This window comes from Nyctibius grandis, chromosome 2 (assembly GCF_013368605.1).
Source record: "Nyctibius grandis isolate bNycGra1 chromosome 2, bNycGra1.pri, whole genome shotgun sequence".
NCBI classification, from domain to species: domain Eukaryota; kingdom Metazoa; phylum Chordata; class Aves; order Nyctibiiformes; family Nyctibiidae; genus Nyctibius; species Nyctibius grandis.
Genome location: NC_090659.1, coordinates 59,581,612 through 59,601,737, shown reverse-complemented (window position 1 = coordinate 59,601,737; position 20,126 = coordinate 59,581,612). Strand labels below are relative to the sequence as shown.

General features: G+C 37.6%; 1 protein-coding gene across 1 annotated transcript in view; it reads left to right on the top strand.

Moving 5' to 3' along the window:
* The window catches only part of MYO16 (myosin XVI), a 324,197-nt gene extending 313,177 nt beyond the window's left edge, over positions 1 to 11,020 (top strand). Inside the window, exon 34 of the mRNA XM_068425451.1 lies at positions 10,787 to 11,020. Coding sequence (XP_068281552.1) covers positions 10,787 to 11,020 — 234 coding nt within the window. The remainder of the gene's footprint in view (positions 1 to 10,786) is intronic.
* Positions 11,021 to 20,126: the final 9,106 nt, after the last annotated feature.

The following is a 20,126-nucleotide window of genomic DNA, read 5'->3' as shown; positions in this document are numbered from 1 at the left end:
CATTCTTTTTTATTTCACTTAAATGGCATGAGTGTATTCTTCTGTTGTCTTTATATCTTCAGTCCACTTTTCTAAAAGGTTAGTCTTGAGTAATTTTTTTTATTTAAAATGGCTGTAAGAATTTTACAGTAAAGTCAAATATTGTGCAAAGAGAAAATATGTTGGAGCTGGGAGGAATTTCTGCAAGAGGAACCTCTCATTATCCAATAGTACAGTTTCCAAACTATTTTACCAGAAGATAAGGGAAGTGCTTCATCACATCTAAAAGCTACTTGTCTGCAGGGGACAGCCGACATTTTGTTACAGCAAAATACTGGCCCTGACCGAGTGAATGAATGTTTGGCCATTGACTCTATCAGGAATGGGATTCAACGTTTAACATCATATTCAGTCTTAATGTAACTTTGAAAAACAATAGGTTTTAACTGAGTAAATATGTGAGCAAACTAGTACAAAAGTCTTCACTTTTTGTTTTTCTGCCCCACTGTCCAAAGCACAAGCATAACTACAGTGCCTATTTTGAGTTGAAAAATTGTGCCAAGACAGCACTCATCACTATGCTAATCTCTTCAAATACATGAATGAGGCTGGCAAGAACTGCCCTGGCACACACAGGCACACACCCGCCTTGCACACAATAACAAATCTTTGCCATCACCATACCTCTCAGACTCTCAAAAAGTACTTTGACCATATTGTGAAAAAATACTTACAGGTCTACTATCTCTGGATCAGCAAACTGCATGAGGATATGGGATTATAAAGACAACTGGAGGCAATGTTTTCAGTTGTCTCTGTTATATTTTTTAATGATCAGCCAAATACTTATTAGGCGTGAGAGTGGCCAAAGAGCCCTCTCTAGTGAATGAAAAATCCACGCCCCAAACACTGCTCCCGTTATAAACCTCACACAGTGAGACACACTTGTCCTGGCGCACCTTACACCTCTGTTGCTAAAATGCTTCACTGGGATCAAGGAGGATCATGTTTAAACTGCTACATAAGTGCGGTACATGGAGAGTTAAATGAACTGGGTGTAGGGGAGCCATTATCATCTTCTTATCTTTGCAAATGGAAACTTTATCCTTATATGAAATCAGCCTGCAACATTTAAATGCTTTATTTTAGAAGCAAGTCTTTAACCATTTACAAATTTCTATTTTTGTTTTTTCCAAAACTGCTTGCCAAAAGCTGAACACAATTTCAATTCAGTACTTTGAAATGTCACTTTTCAGTAAATAGATGTTTTGCCGAAGTGTTTCACAAATCTTTAAAAAAGATTCCATGCCATGTACTCAGAATTACATGCAGGGACAATCCTGAAATGCAAGCTCAATAAGAGCTGTGACTAGTTTAGAGAAGGAACCTGCAATTCTGTGATTTTTGATACAATTGCCTTAATGAATAAACATCTTCCAAAATGGTGTTGTCAAAAGAGAAACAAAAAAATCTTCCTCCCACAAAAAAAAAGAAAAAAAAATCTTAAAAAATAAAGGCTGTGCTCACAGGGCTGAGAATTCTTACTGTAAAAAGCATTCCTAACCATTTCCAAAGCATGGCATATATTTGAAAATTATTAGTTTTAACTAAAGTTGACATTTCATAGCATGCTGCTGGTGACTCTAACAGCATACAACCCTATTGTAAAAGTCTTTGCCAGGTTTCACTGCAGTAACCTTATCACTTTAAAGTAATTCTTGCACAGACGTATGAAATAGGACAGATTGTTTCACAGATCTGTGAAGGTACTGATTGACTAATTGCTTTAGAGAGAAACACATAGACTGGGTCCTTGGATTTCTTGGCAGACACTCTGTCATTTCAGCTAAAGGAAACTGGTTCATTAGCTTTCAGGGACTTCTAATATTCATGGGTTTTTTTAATATCTTCCTGCTAGTTCCAATATCCAACTCTGCCCTGACATGAAAACCTACTTTCCACTTAGCAACTAAGCCCAAATACATCAGCTGCAAGCACTGCATCTAACTGAGCTTCTGCAGAAAGCCATTTGGTAGCTGTGCTGCACCTCTTGCTCCTTGAACAGCTGAAAACTAGGAAACTTCCTTCTCCAAACTTGATTTAAAAATACTGATTTAAAAATACTGACATGCTTGTTGTTGCAAATTGCTTCAGTGATTTGTTTAGACAGTTTGGGACTTTCAAATGTGCCTGGATCTGTAGTCTTGAATTCTTATACCATAATTTCCTTCCAGAGGCAAAGAAGCCACCAAAATGGAAGACGTGCTTCCTCTGGTCATTTGTGCCATAATCTTCCTTAGACAGAAAATTTGGTTGTGACTAAGAGTCATTTGTATTCAAGCATATTCCAGGAAGTGATCCCAAAGTATACTGGAGACTCCACAAATGTTGAAATTGCTTAGCAGGGTCTAAAAGCCACAACCTCCTCTAAAGTAAAGCAGCTTTATAAAATATTACCTCTGTGCTCCTTTTCTTTTACATGAAGTATTTTTCAGTTCCTCAGCCAGCCCAATGGGCTCTCTTCTCCAGACTGTATTTATTGCTTCCTCTGTTCTCAATAGCTCCTATGTGTGAGTGTATGTTTAAAAGATAGAGTATAAAGACTGTTGAAATATATAAGTTCTTTGGAATGTCAGCAACAGCAGCAAGATGAAATAGTCAACAAAAGCAAGACTGTATCTTTGGCACCTCACACAAAAGCTAAGCAGCTCTGTTGTCTTCTTTTCAGAGATACAGGACTGTATTTTTTTTATTTTTGGTAAAAATATTTTAAAGTTTTTATTAACATTCACTACGAAGTGGGATGTGGTGTGAAAAAGATACAGTGGAATGAAGAAAAGCAGGCCAGCTAAAAGACTCCTTGTTTCTTATGTGGGTAGCAGGAAGCAACATGGTCTGTCTGCAAAGGGATGAGATGGACAACCTGGAGATAATGAACAGATGGGAACTGAGGGGCAGATTAATGACTAGAGTGATAATAAGCTTGTGTGGGGCAGGAGTGGGGAGTAAAACAGGCACCAGATAAAGGATGATTCAGAGAAGTAAGGTTGGAGGAAGAACAAAATCACAGAGAGAGAAAGTAAATAATAAAATTGAATAGGGGATTTAGAAAGACGAAAGAAGGAAGTGCCAGAGAGAAGGGAAAAACAAAAAACAGAGAAGTGAGAAAAACAACTAAAAGGAAGATGAGAAAAACAAGAGGGAAAGAACCAAGGACAGAGCACAGGGTGGTGCAGTAAAAAGGGAGAGGAACTGAGGAGTAAAATATAGAAAGTCTGTTCCAGATATGATATTCATCTTCATACACATATCAATGTGATCTTTTATGTTGCATAAAATAAAAATAATTGTAATCATCCACCTACATTTATAGGGCTACTTTCTATGCAAGTTAGTTTGCAACCATAGTGTCCTGAAGATTCAGCCATCCAAGATGTCTTTTAACTTCCCGTTAAAAGGTGCAAAGCCTTTTTGTGTAGTTTAGTTTATTCTAATGGCTGAATGTTGGCTTATTTGAAATCAGATGTTTTCACATGCATTCAGCATCCTATGGAAATACTCCCAGAACAAGACACAAATAAGCAAGCAGCTTGCCATCCTAGTAGATTAAGTAATATCAGATATACAATACGCCCTGGCGGTTACCCACTGGTTACCCTGGTGGTTACCCACTTCTGAAACATGTTTTATCTGTCACGTGCTCAAAGAGGTAAGATAAAAAAATATGGTTATTTTTTCACATATTGTTATATTAAAAAATCTGCAGTCTTATGTCTTCTATTTTGTTTAAACCCCATAGTGGAGGTTGGCAGATTGCAGTAATATAGGAGCCAACATCTGACAATGAATAATTGGAAATGTCTTTTCATATTCATGAAGAATGTATTTATTGTTTCATTATAGCTTAAGCCATAGCTCTTATTTCATGAAATCTCATTGCTTTCAGCAGTCTTCCCTCAGAAAGAGCTGCATATTCATTATAGTTCCAAGGGCTGCCTTTGTTCCTACTTGATTTAATATTTGTTGCCAATCACTTCTTTTGTTGACTGTTTGAAAGTTAAAAAAAATGAATAGTCAAGAATGCAACGTGTTGCTACCCCCCGCCCATTGTCACAATTCTAAACACTGGGCTCTAACATTTGTTATTAATGTCTTTCGGGTTTGCCTATTAGCTGGAAGTAATCTTTGATCACCTTTGAAGCAAAACGTGGCAATCAAACGAGTCTGGTGTAATAAAAAAATCACTAACGCCTTTGTAAACACACAACATCCAAGAGAGAACATAGAAAGTTATATATTTATCATTGATCTGAATCTGTATGCCCCCCTGAATTGTGTTTTGTTTATTGTTTTGACAGTAATGTCAAATAATTTTCTTTGTAATGTCACATAGAGACAAAAGTCAGGTCTTATAACACAGTGCGGCTTTATTTTCGGAAGACTTACAGTCAAAAACATGTACCTTATAGATTAAATGGTATGAGGTAACGCATAATATAAATTCATCAGTAGGTACAATATCTTGTGTTTCTGTATCAAGGGCCTTTGGAGGGCTGATGCCCCTCTCCTCAGCAAGTATGTCCTAGATCTGACTGCTGTGACCTCCAAAAGGGAAAGCGCAGATTCTCCTCTTTGAACTAGTAGATGCCACAGTCAGCTCCCTACACATCTGAGGCCCCTTTTCTGTCTCCACTGCTTCATCCTCATTTCATTTTCCCCTGGTAGAAGGCTATGATTGTTGAGGAGAAGGGAACAAAACCTCCTGAGCATCCCTATGCCCTCCCTAAGCTCAGGTGTTTTGCTGAAGTACGTGGTTATTCCTCTTGGGCTGCCACAATGGCCAATGGGTCACCTTAAAAGGTTGCTTCGAATTTGAATTCAATGGGAGTGTGGTCCCCTACCCCACTGACAGCACCTGTGGAGAATGACTTCACTTCTGACTCAGTCATCAGTGCCTGGTGTGAGTGAGAATAAATTGGTCCCTCCGCCCTTCATTCTTTTGCTGTCACACACTGCCGCATACATGTAGATCAGCAGAGATTTAGACTGCTAACAGACCATAAGTTAAGTGATGTTTTCCTCTAACATTTTTTGACCATAAGTGTAGTGTTTTTATACAAGAAAGGGTGATATACAACATTAGCAAATATGAGTTGATGATTGTTTTTGTAATTGCTTCAAAAGCTTTGTGGCAAACCTAGTCTCTAACTGATCAAGTAAAATATCTCCATTAATACCAGAAAGCAGCAGTGATCAATTAAGTAGCAACATGATTCAGTTTTTCAGATATTTTTTGTTAGATTATGCACAAAGTGATATCAGCATTGTTAGGTCAGCTATTCTGAAGACCTCTACAATAAATGATTTGTTTTCAGAACTCATCTTGAGAAAGGCACAGTTGCTGCCCTGAACATAATCTTTTTCTCAAGCATCAGAGGCAAATTAGGAGGATGCTCTGAAAGTTTTAAAAAGCATTGTGTACTTAGTTTGCCTGGAAAGATAAATATTACCTTAGAGAAAAAAACAGTATATTTCAATATTCATTGAATGTTTTAGTCACTCTGAGAAGGTGTCATTTTGTAGTTGATATCAGAAACCTGGAGTTGAAAGAAATTCAGCCAAAACAAATAATAATAAATAAATAACTGAAGCCCACAAGATCCATATAAGTAAATAAAATACACCCCTGTTTGGAATGTATAGGCTTGTCCAACTGCATTCCCAGCTCAGGTAATCAGAATGCCTGACATGTGCTGTCATATATTATTGAACATTGCCTACCTTGTTCTAATACTCTCTGCCAGATTACACGTTACAGCTATACTCAGGATTTGTGTACTGATTTTATTTTGCAAAGATATACTGTCTTTGTTTGATTGCTGAAATACTTCCAAGCCATGTGGAAGATGATTAACATAATTAATTGAGAATATTGTAGTCCCAGGCATGTTCCTACTTCACTGAGGGAAAGGTACAAAAGTATGGAAGACAAAGCCCTGTTTTTGCAACTAAAATGTATTCCTGCAAAAAATTTTAAAAATCACCCAAAACCAAACACCCCTTCCCCCCAGGAAAAAAAACAGACCAGAAGAACTCCAAGGGTATGAGAGAAAATCAGACAATTTAAGGCAGAAATAGAATTGCGGTCAGATTAAGAATATAAAGTCTTCTGTCTGAGGCACACCAAAGGTGCGTGTAGACCAGGAGTCTCTTTCTGACAAAAACGAGAAGCCGCTGCTGCCTTGGGAAAACAGAGAGGTGCAGGGTGCCCCTTTTGCTGGTGTGATCTCTCAGTTTCCAGCGATCTGTGAGGAAGGGCCTTCTGAAGGCAGAGTTCATTTTGTGGCTAGTAATCCTTAGTGGACTTTTCTTCCATGAATTTTTCTGGAAAATCCTTTCAGAAAGCCAAACCAAGGCAAACAATGGAATTAATTAATTTTTTTAGGATGCAGCTTGAGAGTTTTCCAAATTCCGTGTGATAGCAGAGGGCTGGACTGGGCAGTCAAAGGCACCCGTGCCTGCGTGGGCTCTGACACCAGAATATCCTGCTTCCAGCATTGCCCCACAACCGATGTTTGGAAGAAAATGAAATGTGTCCCTCAAAAAATTCAGATAGCTGAAAAATTCCTGTCAGAAGGGAAAGCATTTCTTCCTGACTCCTGTGGTGATCCAGTTTTGTTCAGAAATGTAGTTCCTTTTTACCTTTATTTTAATACAAAGTGTGTTACTTTTAAGATTATCCCCAATTTTTAAATATCAGCAAAGTTATAACTTCCCTTGGTATGTCATCTATAAAACATCTGTTCTAAAGCTAGTTTATTCTTTTGGTGTAATAAGAAATTTTAACTGAGAGAGGAAAAAAGTTTTCTTGTTCAGAACTAAGCAAATACAATACATATATATGTCAGTTATGGATCTAATGTTTAACTCTGTTTAAGCTGGCATACCTTCTCCAGAGCAATTCCAGATTTGCACCAGACAGGGCACCTGCCTTCTTTGCCATTTTCTCCTTTCCAGTAAACCCATTTGCCATCCATTAGGAGTGTTTTGTTTTTGGAGATTGTGAGGTTGCTCCAGCACAAAGAAAAATCAACAGCAGTTTAAGAGAACGATTAACTAAAAATCACTTTATTGTTGCATATCACATATCAAGTTATTATGTCCAGTGGGTCTGCATTTGCAAAATAATGTGTGTCCCAGCATTCACAAGACAATCACATGAATCAGCTTAGATCCCAGTGGCACATTTGTATTTGAAGATTTTTAATTGGAATTTAGAAGCATGTAAACTCATTTATCATAGCTGCTGTCTACTCCCTGCTGGGGTCTTACATGGCCAATGCAGGTTTCCCAATCAAACACAGATTTACATATTGATTTGATTTATGTTGAATGCTTGCGTAGGCTTCTCAACACACCCTTGGTTTACTGTGTGCTTTCCACTTGTATCTTTAAATGAGTATTGTATTGGTAAATAACATGTAGGCTGACAGGTTTTTTTTCTTGATTCAAGAATTGGTGGAAAAGCAATCATTTCCTGATTTATGTTTTTTCATCATATAGAAAATCTAAACATATCTGTTTGAACCTGAAGGGTCAGGGTTTTATGAGAGGTTGCAGTGTGCCTGTCGTATAGTTTGGAAAAAAGATGACATGCGTGTTTGGAATTAGTCAGTGTAAGGGCATATCAGATGCAAAAAGAAAACAGAGAAAGCTGAAGCCATTAAAACGAGTTAGAAAAGTTTTTGTGAGAGATCTGCATGCCTGTGACAGATTGAATCATAATGTGTTGGTCTTGTTAATAATCTCATACAGTAAGAATTATTTCCAGAATTACTGAATGAAACTGTGTCTCTAATTGTGAAACGAGAAGTGAGAACACCCTGATCACTTCTGTCTTTAAAACTGATGATCTGCAGGAGACCCGCTGGGTTTTGTGAACTGCTTTTGAGGGCTCTAATAAAGATAACTGTGAGTTATCTATCAGCTGCAGGCTGAAATTTGTGCTGCTTACATTTTTAGGCAGCCTGCAAACTGGAAAAGATTAAAAACACGAGGTTTGTCAAGGCAGCTCCATTTCTAAGATAATTATGATAATTTATCATCATCAACATTTTACATTTACTGCATAATCCACTTTAGATCCTGATCAAATTTTAGAAAGGTAAAATCATTGCTGTTCTAGACTCAGTCTCCCCATGGATTCCATGATGGTTTCTCAACTTTACTAACAGTTTAAAATACTAACGGAAGAGAAACATAATAATGCTGTAATTAATTAATCATGAGCATCTATTGACAGATACTTTAAAGCACCAACATTGACAAATCTACTAAAGAACATAATGGCAATATTCCTCTGAAGGGAAAACATGGACTAGCTACCTCACGCAAACATCTCAGGAGTACAGGTTTATATGCTATACAGTCCTTAAACAGTATTTTGATTTAAAATTCTGTTTTCTGTTGTGCTTGTATGTCTATATTCAGGAATTTTACTAAAACTTACAGAAGCAACTGAAAATGGAACTGTAATAAAACATGCAGAGCTGCAATTTATGCAAAGAAAAATATTTATATGTTTTAACATCCAAGAATGTAATTAAATATTTCTTTTCATTCTCTGGTGAATAGTAGTAGAAAAATCAATGCAATCACAAATGACCAAAAAAATGACTAGAGTACAATACACACATTTTTTAAAAAGTAAACCCTACATTTGGGAGAGAGGGAGAGAGCAAAATGAGGTGAAATACTCAAAAGAACTTACTAATGCGAATTAATAAATGTCTGTTTGACAGACACAGTTTAATGAGTCCTTTAGCCATAGCTTGATGATTAAAACTGTGTTGCATTTGACACACGAATAGAGAATATAAGCTCTTTGTTACTTCTTAATGTTACAAAATATCTTCTGTAAAGTTACAGGATTTGATCTTTTAATGCATAATGAATTCCCTGAGATTCTAGAGCCAAATCTGTAAATAACTCAAATTAAAGTTAATTTTTAGTGGGTCTGTTAATCTTTTTATCTGGCATACCTTTTGTCATAAATGATTTAAAAATATGAAGCCTTCAACTTTGCATAATTAAAAACTCACTGAATTTTCTAACTAGCCTAAGAAATAAGACTATAATTAAAATAATTTATTGACTCATAGCAACTCATCTTGATTCTAAGAGAAAGTTGAAATCCAGTATGTCTGCTTCAGGCTGTACAGTGAAATTTAGGCAGAATTTAGAGCCTTAATTCCGGAAGGCAATTCAGGGACTTTCTCCAAAGACTATGCAATACTTAAACGTGTATAACTCAGTAGGCAAAATCGTGCTCTAAGATTTTGATAGCTGCCAACACACAACCAAAGTGTTCTGTCTCCAAGTCACTCTCTCTTGTGTGCTCAAACCACAAGGGACTCGCTCTGAAGGATTTACTTTAGCATACTTATCACACATGGACGGCAAAACTTAGCACAAAGCATAGGAGCCAAAGTCATTCCTTCTTGCACTCAGGTGCTAAGTAGGTCTTAAAGGATGGTGAGATGGACTTCATAGCTTCATGGACTTGGGCTGTCATGAGGGCTTCAAACTGACTTGAACAAAATAAATAATCATTGGAACAGAAAAGTTAAATGTAAGGGAACAGTTTCTTCCAGGTGGACTATGAATGTAGCGCAGAACTGTTTGGCTACTTCAAGATGAATTTGTAAACTACATTTTAAGTTGTTAATATATTCTCTGGAGACAGAGAAGGGCCACCCCCTGGTTCTGATGATAACACCTATCTGTGACAAGTAGCATTACTAATTCTAAGCAGAGTTTCTTGGTTACAGTTATTTGGGTATTTACATTTAGGAGCAAAACTTTGCTACCCCTGCAGCTACTATTTGGTCTGTGTAAAAGAGTATTTTGTGAGTATAACAGAACTATATAACAACAGTTTTAAAACCAAGCTGTTAGAAATATGGACTACTCATCACTGTAGGCAATCTGTTTTGTGTGTTTCAGAGTACTCTTTGCTGACATACGGGAGTTTTTTCCATTTGTTTAATTTTTGGCACCTGCTTCATACAACTTCAGTTCCATGACTTTCAGATGTGAGATTGAAATAAGGCAATTCTAAATCATTCATTTTCTTTATTTTCAGTGTAAACAATGATAAATAGGGAGTGGGGGCAGTGAGTTAAGCACAAAGTTTAAAACCTTTTGGAGGACAAGGTTGCTTCAAATTATTAACAGGGTTGTTTGATCTGTTTTCTTCCAACTGTAGTACAAATGACAGCAGCTTTCCCTCAGCAGAAGTGTAGAACTTGAGTGTTTAGCCACATGCATCTATTTATTTCTTTAATTGTAAATATTAAAATGGGAGCATTCACAACCACTCACCATCTAACACGTCTAAGCCAGGGCACACTGTAGCAGTCTCATGATTTCTGTTCATCATCCTACTAGAACATGTGAATAAGCTTATAATGCTCCATGGTGCCCTTTGCAATTGATGGGTGGAGATCAGAAGGTGGTTCCCTCCTCGCATGGGGCTTGGCAGTATAAAACACCTCTCATGAGTTCAAGGGAAGGTTATTTTGCTGAAGTCATTATTGTTTATACATCATTATACATGTCACTGAGCTCTTTACAGAGGAAATAAGAAAACAGGACCTGAATCTGCCCTGCCCACAGGTTTGCATCCATGACAAAAGAGGCAGAGGATCCTGTGTGAAGTGTCGTTCAACATGGATGCTGCCATTTTACACTGCCAAGAGTATTAACTTTATCCACCTTTTTGTTATTATTTCCTTCTCACTAACAGGTTATTCATCAGCTTAGACTTTCAGAGAATGAGAGTGTGGCTCTGCAAGAGCTGCTAGATTGGAGGAGAAAGCTGTGTGAAGAGAGAGAAGACTGGCAGCAAATCTTGCACAACACTGAGCAAAGAATCACAGCCCCACCTCCACCCCCTTGTAAAAAGCCAACGCTGCTGAAGAAGGTAGAAGATACCTCCTGCAACAGAATCTCTTCAGGCATATGGGATACCACCATGTGATTCAGATGTGTGTATTTGCAGACTTAGGAATGAAACCATCTAATGACTTCAATCTGCACAATCATCAAGTTTTCTCCCCTTCACAAAGCGTGCAGGGATTTTTTATAAGAACTCATTCAAGAGCACAGGATGGAGGAGCTATTTAAATCTGTCGTGTGTGCGTGTACATGTGTGTGTTTGTTCTTTTCATATATATATATACACACACATATACGTACATGTTTGCATCTGTGAGTCTATATATGTATGCGTGTGTATATATATATATATGGAGACAAACTGCACTGTAAGTACTTGGTTTAAAAGTACAAGACGGTCACTTAGAGCTCTCTCATGGACAAAGAAGAAACTATGTTAAGCAGATGATGATGGGGAGAAGTGACTGACAGGCATTTTAGAGAGATCAGGAAAGTCTGTGTGCACACTGTACAGCTGTTTTATATAGTGCAAAAATATGATGTTTCTCGTTCCCTAATGAATGGTTTTATTATATTACGTGTATACATATATATATTTCTTTGTAGATGTCTGTGTTTTATTGGCGTTGCAAACCTGAAGATTATTTACATGGTTATTACTGGTGTTTTATAACTTTATGCAATTGGTGCTGTCGTTCTTTCTTCAAAATACAGGTAATAAATTCAGTACTCGCATTTTTCTTTCATAGTTTATCTTTAACAACATACCAAACAGTTTTAACACTGTGTTGTTTTTTTCAGAACTGGCAATATCCTTTCTAAAATCCAATCCTGAAATTCTTGCAAAGCTCCTATATGCAGGTGTGATTTGATGCTGTTCACAGTCATGAATTAGAGAGCACGACTTCTTTTCGGTAGACCTACAGTTCTGAATATGTGAACTGTGAATTCTGTAGTTACATCTCAAATCTTGTTCCATTCTGGGTTTTGTAAAATAATGAGGCACTCATTTAGGTTATAAGTATGGTTTGAAATTCATACCTGATTATGCTTAAGGTCAGGGGTCAGTGGAAAGATACATAATGGTAATGAGGTATGAGAAGAGGGTTGTGATTTACTGTTACAAGCCAGGAGGCTGTATGGAGATGGGTATATCAAAGGATTATGTCCTTATGGTGGTACAGTGATGCATTTATACCTCAAATTTCATGTAATGAAATGGTTTCAGAAATTGGAGCATTCTAGTTGGCGAACATGAGTTCTGAGCAGTAATCTTAATTTGTGAAAAACATGCTGGTGGAAACTTGTTAGCTACTGCTCAGCAGTCTTTGAAATACTGCTTTGCCACTAAAAGGTGTAATTTATATATATACACAGATATTTTGTCAGGGGCCACTTATTTTAAGTTCTTGGAGTATATAGAACCAATGTGAAACACTCTTCTTGGCTGTTTGCCCCATTCCTATTGGGATCCAGGAAAAAGTGCTTGTAATTTTGCAAGTGGATGTAAAACTAATATTTTCAAATGTAAGTTAAGTTTAAAAAAGTGAGCTCACCCCTGCTTGGAAGTTGTTGGGAAAGGAAAACAACCTACTTAGAGATGTAGGTTTTTTCCATCATGTTTGACAGAAGCTTCAAGTAGACTGAATGGCAAAAAGCAATCACATGCATGTTTGTTTGTTTTTACAGGGAAGCAGCAAAACTCAAATTGTTCTCATGAATGTCATCAAGCTATAGGCTTAAGCACCTTCTGTTGCTGGAGATTAAAATAGACATTTTGAGTGGACAAGGAAAGGGAGACAGGTTAGCTCAGAATTTTACCTTGTTACCACTGTTAGCTTCACATAAGTCCTCTCTATAAATTACTCATTTCTATTTCATGGAGAAGCAGGGACTCTACACTCTGAACCTTACCTTCAGCTGATGTAAATGGCCCTAGACCATGACTTTACCCAGGAGGGGCAGATGCCCACTGTGAGGTTATGCAGAAAACAACTCTCACCCACTAAAAAATTATGTCAGAATGAGGCTTTGCCTGGAAGAATTGAGGTTTCTGCCTTTTCACTTGGATAACCAGGGACACACAGAGATCCCTGTGTGACAGCGGAGTGAAATGGCTCCAGAACTGGATGCAAGAGAGCTAATTAACATGACCTTGCAATTACATTGCTTCCAGGATGCAAGTTGTTATCCCTACATGTCACAGCATCGCTATACATAGCCATAACAACATCCACACAGCTAGCTTAGCCATCCTGAACACCTCACTGCACTGAGACGCGCAGACATGCCCCTAGGCTTATCGCTCCTCAAACAGGCCTGGCAAATAGCCCTCTCATAAGCTCTATCATATTGCTAACTCTAATGCCCACTAGCTGGCTTGGCGACTGGTAGCAATCAATCCACAGCAGCCTGGAGGTTTAGAGCAAGCTGTAAAAACTGACTGAGAAGCCAGTTTAGATCATGCCAAGATCCCTGCTGCAGCAGTGAGCTTGCTACCAGTCACCGAGCTAGCTATTTGTAAGGTGAGCTTGTATATCTCCCGACAACACTGTTGTCATTGCTGCACTTGTAATGCAGGAGTACCCAGAGGGTAGAGAATGCATTTGTCGAGTGGGGGTTAAAATAGAGTTTAAAATGGGAAATAGTATAAACGCACATTATACTATTTGCAGTCCTTATTAAAAATTGTCTTGGGGCCGTGATCAGCATCAGCTGCAGGAGCTCAGATAGGTTCTAAGGAACCTTTTTGCTACTCTTTCAAAGTCTGTATTGTGCCCTATTACGGCGGTATGAACCAAGTGTGGAAAAAAGGTGTGTAGATTTTCTAGCAGTTTCATCAATACACTTACACGGGAGAAGCCAGTACAAACCTGATTCAGGCAATCTGATTCTCCAGGCAAAGGGCAAAGGAGATTATTCCCCTCTGTGCAGACGGTCTTTGTCCTATTTTTTGCAAACTTGGGTAAGTCATCATATGTTGTCTGGGGCTCTTCCTTAAAGCATGTAACCACAGCGCAATATGACAAACTAAATAACAGAAGATACGAGACCTTTCTTTTTCAATTTTGTTATTAATTCCAGGTTGTGTAATGGCTGACTTTTTACATGAGAAGATTTTTTAGGATATTCCATTAAAACATAGTACTATAGGAATAAAGTATTTGTGTTAAAACATGTTTTAAATATTTCTCTAATGGCAGTCAGACACTCCAGAGTGTGACTTATGATGTCATCATTCACACCTAGTGTATTCATTGGTCCCTTGGCCTTTGGCCTCATGCCTAACAATGCAGTTGGTAGGGAATTATTATACCATAATTCACACCCCACTGTGTCTTATTGCTTAAATAACCATACCCCCAGAGCTGTCTTAAAACTACCATTAAAGTTTGTATTCTGTATCAAAATGTGTTTACAGGGCTGGGAAAATATACTATTGACATTTTGAAATGTTGAGAAGTAGTTTTAGCAGAACTGTACAGTGCTCGTAAATTAATCTCCCTAGTGGAGTATGCACCAGCCAATTACAGTATTTCTTGAGGATATGAAGTCTTCTCTTGCACATTAAAAAATAGCCTAGACAAAAAAAAAGCCTTATGAATTTAATATTCTAAAGGGAATGATTAAACTCTATGAGCATGCTAATGCCCTTAATATCCAATGAACAATCTAAAATATGTTTATATTTGCAATAAAGCAATTTTAGGAAGCTGGGGTTATCATCAGATAATCTCTCCTCTACATTGTGCCTTATTGCTTAATTTTAAATATGTGAAACAAACAAAACTTATAATAAATCAGCCTGTCCTTCAGTATAAGGTAAGAAGAATCAGAAATGTTTTACACCTGGTGTTAAAGCCAAGGGAATTCTAAAACCATATTAAACCACAATAAGAGAAAAACAACAGCTGTTGGCATGAGAAATTTTTAAAGCTTGTAAACCTTACTTATTACTCCTGAAATAGCACTTGGTGTTTTGTAGTTGCTGTAGTTGCATTCCTATTGCAGATAATAAGTAAAACTTTGCTTTAAAAAGATGATTTAGATGTTCAGAGAAGTACATGCACCAATATTTTACAAAAGACCTGTGTACAGCATGAAGTGATAAGCTTTTTAAACATTTGTATTGTTTACAAAACAAGAGTATGATTGTTGAATAAGTGAATTACATTTCCCTTTTTGCCAGTGATCTTTTTTATTGCTTCTAAAAGGTGGACTTGTTTTCATTAATAACTTTATTATATTGCAGATCCTTTGTGTGTGGGACAAAGAATTTCATTAACTTGCTAAGAAAGCGTAATAGATTGTAGCATAGTTCTAAAGTGATAATAATAGCCATATTCATTGTAGTTTTTAATTCTGCCTTATAGTATTGAGATCCCTAGTAATCCCGTTATTCTTATCTCTATAAATCCTGCTAATATCTTAAATGCTCGGAGGAACCGAAAATAAGTTTTGCCATTCGCTTGTTAAATAATAAATGTAATTAAACTCTGTATAAGTCAGTTTTCCAGAATGGTATTAAACATTTCATGGCTTCGTGTTCTAAATATATATTTTTTAAAAAGAAAACACCACCTGAGCATAACTATTTGACAGTATCTGAACAAAACAGAAGACCGTATAAGGAAATGCTTTTCTTCCAGTTTTGCTGTTCTCTGTATACTCAGGATCTTCATTTTGAGAGGAAAGAAATAAATCCCAGTGCTGGTTTGTACCATGGCTGTGAGAATTAGATCATTAGCAAAGACTGTCTGTCCCTTCCACCTGTGGTTTGGCCATATCCTCGACCCATCAATGTATGCTGGATCTGGCTGAATCATGGATTTTGCTCTGAAGTGTCTTAGGCAAAAATTTTGTCAAATCGTGACTTGACTTTTCTAGGATTTTTTTATTTATTACAGTAAACAAAAAAAAAATCTTGAATTAGCTAGAAGAATTTAATTCAACCTTAAGTAGCTTATTTTAGTTCTTATATATGTAAATAAAATCCCCTCTTAGCCCTTTCTTATCTCCTTTCCCGTCAACTTAGGTTACTTTTCAAACAGACTTTTATGACAAAAAAAAAAAAAAAGTGGTTAAATGAAATTACAGCAAAACTTTTAGGTTTAATTCTTTAAATGAAATATTTTCCTTTAAAAATACTGAAATAGAATATTTCAATATTTTCAACATGTTTTTCACCTTTTCTTTTTCAGCTGAAATTGTTGGATGAAGTCTGAATTTACACATAATTTCAACTCTTTACAGACATACTTTTTCATAAATCCACTCTTCTCTGAAAAGACCACACTAATGAATACTTGTTTTGAGATTCAGGAGAACTGCTGATGTCCTTAGAAGTATCAACAGGGAAAATTTGACAAGCACAGGTATATTGCCACCATAGCAATTTTCACATGACAGCTATTAGTTAATGCTTGTGCCCTCACTGTTTATATCTGGGCTTCTCAGTCTACATGGGTATGTACTCACCTGTCTCCTGATATTTGTTAGACTACAGAAAGTGCTGAATCTGTCATACACTCCCAAAGAAAGAGGAGAAATGTGCTTCAGGGTCTTTCTAATTACTGCTTAATATAAATTACTTAAATATTTCTGAAAATGGGAATTGGAATGCAACTTTCTCACTGTCCAGATGTGAACAAACCACTAGGCTAGAAAGCTGTGGCAATGAAATACCCATAGCTATTAAATGAACAGTTATGGAGGTATAGCTCCTCTGTCTCTCAGCATAGTATAACTTGGCAGTCAGAAAAGTATTCCAAAAACTTGGCAGGCTGATTTTGCATCCTTTCAGGAAGACAACTCCATGTGGATCATTTGAATTAAAACCATCTCTAGCTGGTTGTAGTGCAGACCCTCCCTGATAGAGTGGTCTCAGCCTCACAAATCAGATAGACAAGGGGATGTCTAGTGTTTAAGTCAAGTCTGACAGGACTAGGACAGGAGATCAGTCATCTGTGGATGGGTAGGTGTAAGTGCTTTGGAAATCTCCAGACATTATGACCTTCCTCATGGTTCTGAACAGCAGCCTGAAGCCATAAAGTGCAGTGTTGGATTTCAAAAGGACCTGATGTCTAAATTTTGTCTAAATCCTTCTTTCATGAACATAGTCCCAATAAGTTTGTGCAGTTAAGAATACATTGAATAAAAAATATTCCTCTAATAATCTTCTTTTTTTATATTTTAATAACCAGATTACTAAAACTATGTATTCAAATCTAATATTTGCTGATATAACTCCCATGTCTGTAATATGAGCTTAGAGTTTTAAAAAAAAACTTAAAAGGACAATATGAAAATAAGTGCATTTGAAATATGTCTTCTGGGTCCATGCTGAGATCTGGGCTCCCTGAGCCTTAGTTACCGTAAGTAACCTCCTAGATGCCACATCATCAAAGATGAGGACAGCAACCCAAAAGTAGCTCTCAAAGTTTAAAGACTTTCTTCTGGCTTGATTTTCTGTCCTATATAATCCCCGAGTCCCCATCAGGCATGAGCAGTTACCAAGGTCAGACAGGATGCAGCTTGAAAAACATGCAGCTTTTGTCTCCTGGGGGTGCAACATCTAGCTCTCAGCATCTCTGAGGTGGGAAAGGCATTCTGTTTAGTTGATCAAAGGCACAACAATGGATGCCTTATATCAGATATCTCACGTAGATGTGCTTACTTTTCTATACCAGATATCATTCCCTAAAACATTCTGCAGGAGACTTATTTGTTCAACAGAGACATTGACTTATAGTTGGGGAACGTGTGTCTAGTTTAGGTCCATATTTTCATAAAGATCTTCAGTTAAATTCCGGATTTGACCCTGACAGATTTTTAAGACCTACAGATAATTTACTGATTTCTATATATGTACAGAAGTCTTGCTTGATCATCCAAATAAACTCTGCCAATACAAAAAAAAAAAGCAATGACTCATGGCAAATCTATAGATATAGTCTTTTATTTAATCCCTGTATAAGAATGAAAGGCCAGATCCTGATATGGATTTGGATCCCATAGGAAAGTTAACGTAAGACCTGCCTTTTAGGTGCCTTGTCCCTGGAAAGGCGTATAGGACTGCGCTGGATTTCCATACTGCCTCTTCTGGGCTTCCATTTCTGACTCCATCTGGCTTATTTCTCACGGAGGAAGAAGCACTGTAGTTCAGGGAGAAAAGGAGAGGACGCCGGCAGCCTGGAACCCCTGTGCATTATGATGAGCATATCTCTGCACAGAGGAGGAGATGGAAAGAACGGAGACTCCACCTTCCCAGGAAGTTTGAGAATTTCTGAGCCAGTACAGCAGATTTTCCAAAAGCTCCCAAACCTCCATGCTCCTTATCTGCTAAAGCACTGGGACACTGTGTTTAAGAGAAGTGATGCCCAACCTTTAAGAATGAGAGTACAAGCAAGTATCAAAGTCAATGTTCTTGGAAATACTCCCAGGTAAAAGTAAAGGCCTAGGCAAGGACAAAAAAAAATCCTTGAGGTGAACAAACAGCTGCCCAGGATTACGCTGACAGTTAGCAATTGTTATCGAGAACTTGAGGAGGATGTGGAAGATTAAAAAGGATAAAGATGAAAAACATTAGGGGGGGAGAAAGAAACCAGACTTCTAGTAAGCTAGTCAGCTTTATTTGTTTTGTTTTGTTTCATTTTGTTTTGTTTTGTTTTGTTTTACCCCATTCTAGTACTAGGAGAAAATATGTAACGAGTACCTGGAAGATGAGAAGATTAACAAACAGTTCATATGGCGTTCACAGAAACAATATGTATCATTCCACCACATTTTCTTCTTTAATAAGGTAACTGAACTTGGCACAGAGCATCAAAAGTCTTATTAAAGGAGAGCTCCTTTACTACTGGGTTGTGTTTTTTTCTGTGTCCTGTCACATCCTTTAAATAAGATGAGGAAGTAAGGGATGCCATAGAGAAAGTTAGGTTGGAAAGGACATCTGGAGGATCAGTTCTCTAAGTTTCTCTGTGGCTGCACTTCTGTTAGCAGAAGCCAGTATGGGGCTGGCTTTCTTTGCCACAAAGGCATGCTGTTGATATATGCTCAATTTCTTATCCCCATGGACCCTCACGTCCTTTCGGCAAAGCTGCTTCATATCCAGCCAGCCCCCAGCCTGTACTGTTGCATGGGGGTTTTCCACTAAGGATGTAAAATTTAAATTTGCTTTTGAACTATGTTAAGTTTCTGCCAGCCCATTCCTTCAGGCTGGCAGCATCCATTCAACATCAGCCCTGTCCTCCAGAGCTTCGCTGAAGTATTGACTCCTCTTCATCCCAGCACATATGCATAATTTGCTGCCTATTATACACAAATTTAATGATTTTTCAGCTCATTAATAAAGACAGTATTTGCCCTAGTATTAACCCTGGAGGAATGCTACTATTTAGCTGACAATTGTATTCTGTGCTGTTGTCACACGCTTTGAGCCCAATGGTCCAGACAATTTTTTACTCACCTTGAAGTCCACCTACCCAAATCATATCTCATCAGTTTGGCTACAGGGTGCTGTGGTAGACAGCAACCTTGATTCACAATGTAGATAAATAGATGGTTCAAAATAAGCTCTCAAAAAGTAATCACTGGCAAACTGTCAGGAAAATGAGATTCCACATAGTATCTCTTCTTAGGAGGCATCTGAGACCCATTTCTTTTCCAAATACTTGTTATCTGAGTGGATGGCTGAGCAGGAAGGACATATGTAAAACTAAGGATGGCACCAAACTCAAATGAGTTTGTAAGAATGCTGGGGCAGAATTCAAAGTGTTGACACAAAAACTGCAAAAGGTTCTCCCACAGTGCAGAAAAATAAGAGATGCTCATTTCTCCCTCAGTGGAGAAAAGCACACCCAGAGTTCCAGAGGCAGTAGGGCTTCAAGACTCATAGCTCTCCAGAGAGGCAGGGAAAAGATCAGTTTTGGAAGACTATGTTTAGGAGCTGAGTAGACTGGTGGAGTCTGTTTTTAATATGCTGAGTTGGTGAGCTGTGGCACACAGCACTCAACATGAAAGCTATTGTATTGTTACAATTGTGGTATCACACGGATATATACTTTGTGAATGTGTGTGTGTCTCTTTCTCTCATTGTCTGTGTTTGTAAATTTAACTTGTGCTCCTTAGTAGGTATGCCTACAAATAAATCCCTTACAGGAACACTGGGATTCTCAATTCAATCTTGA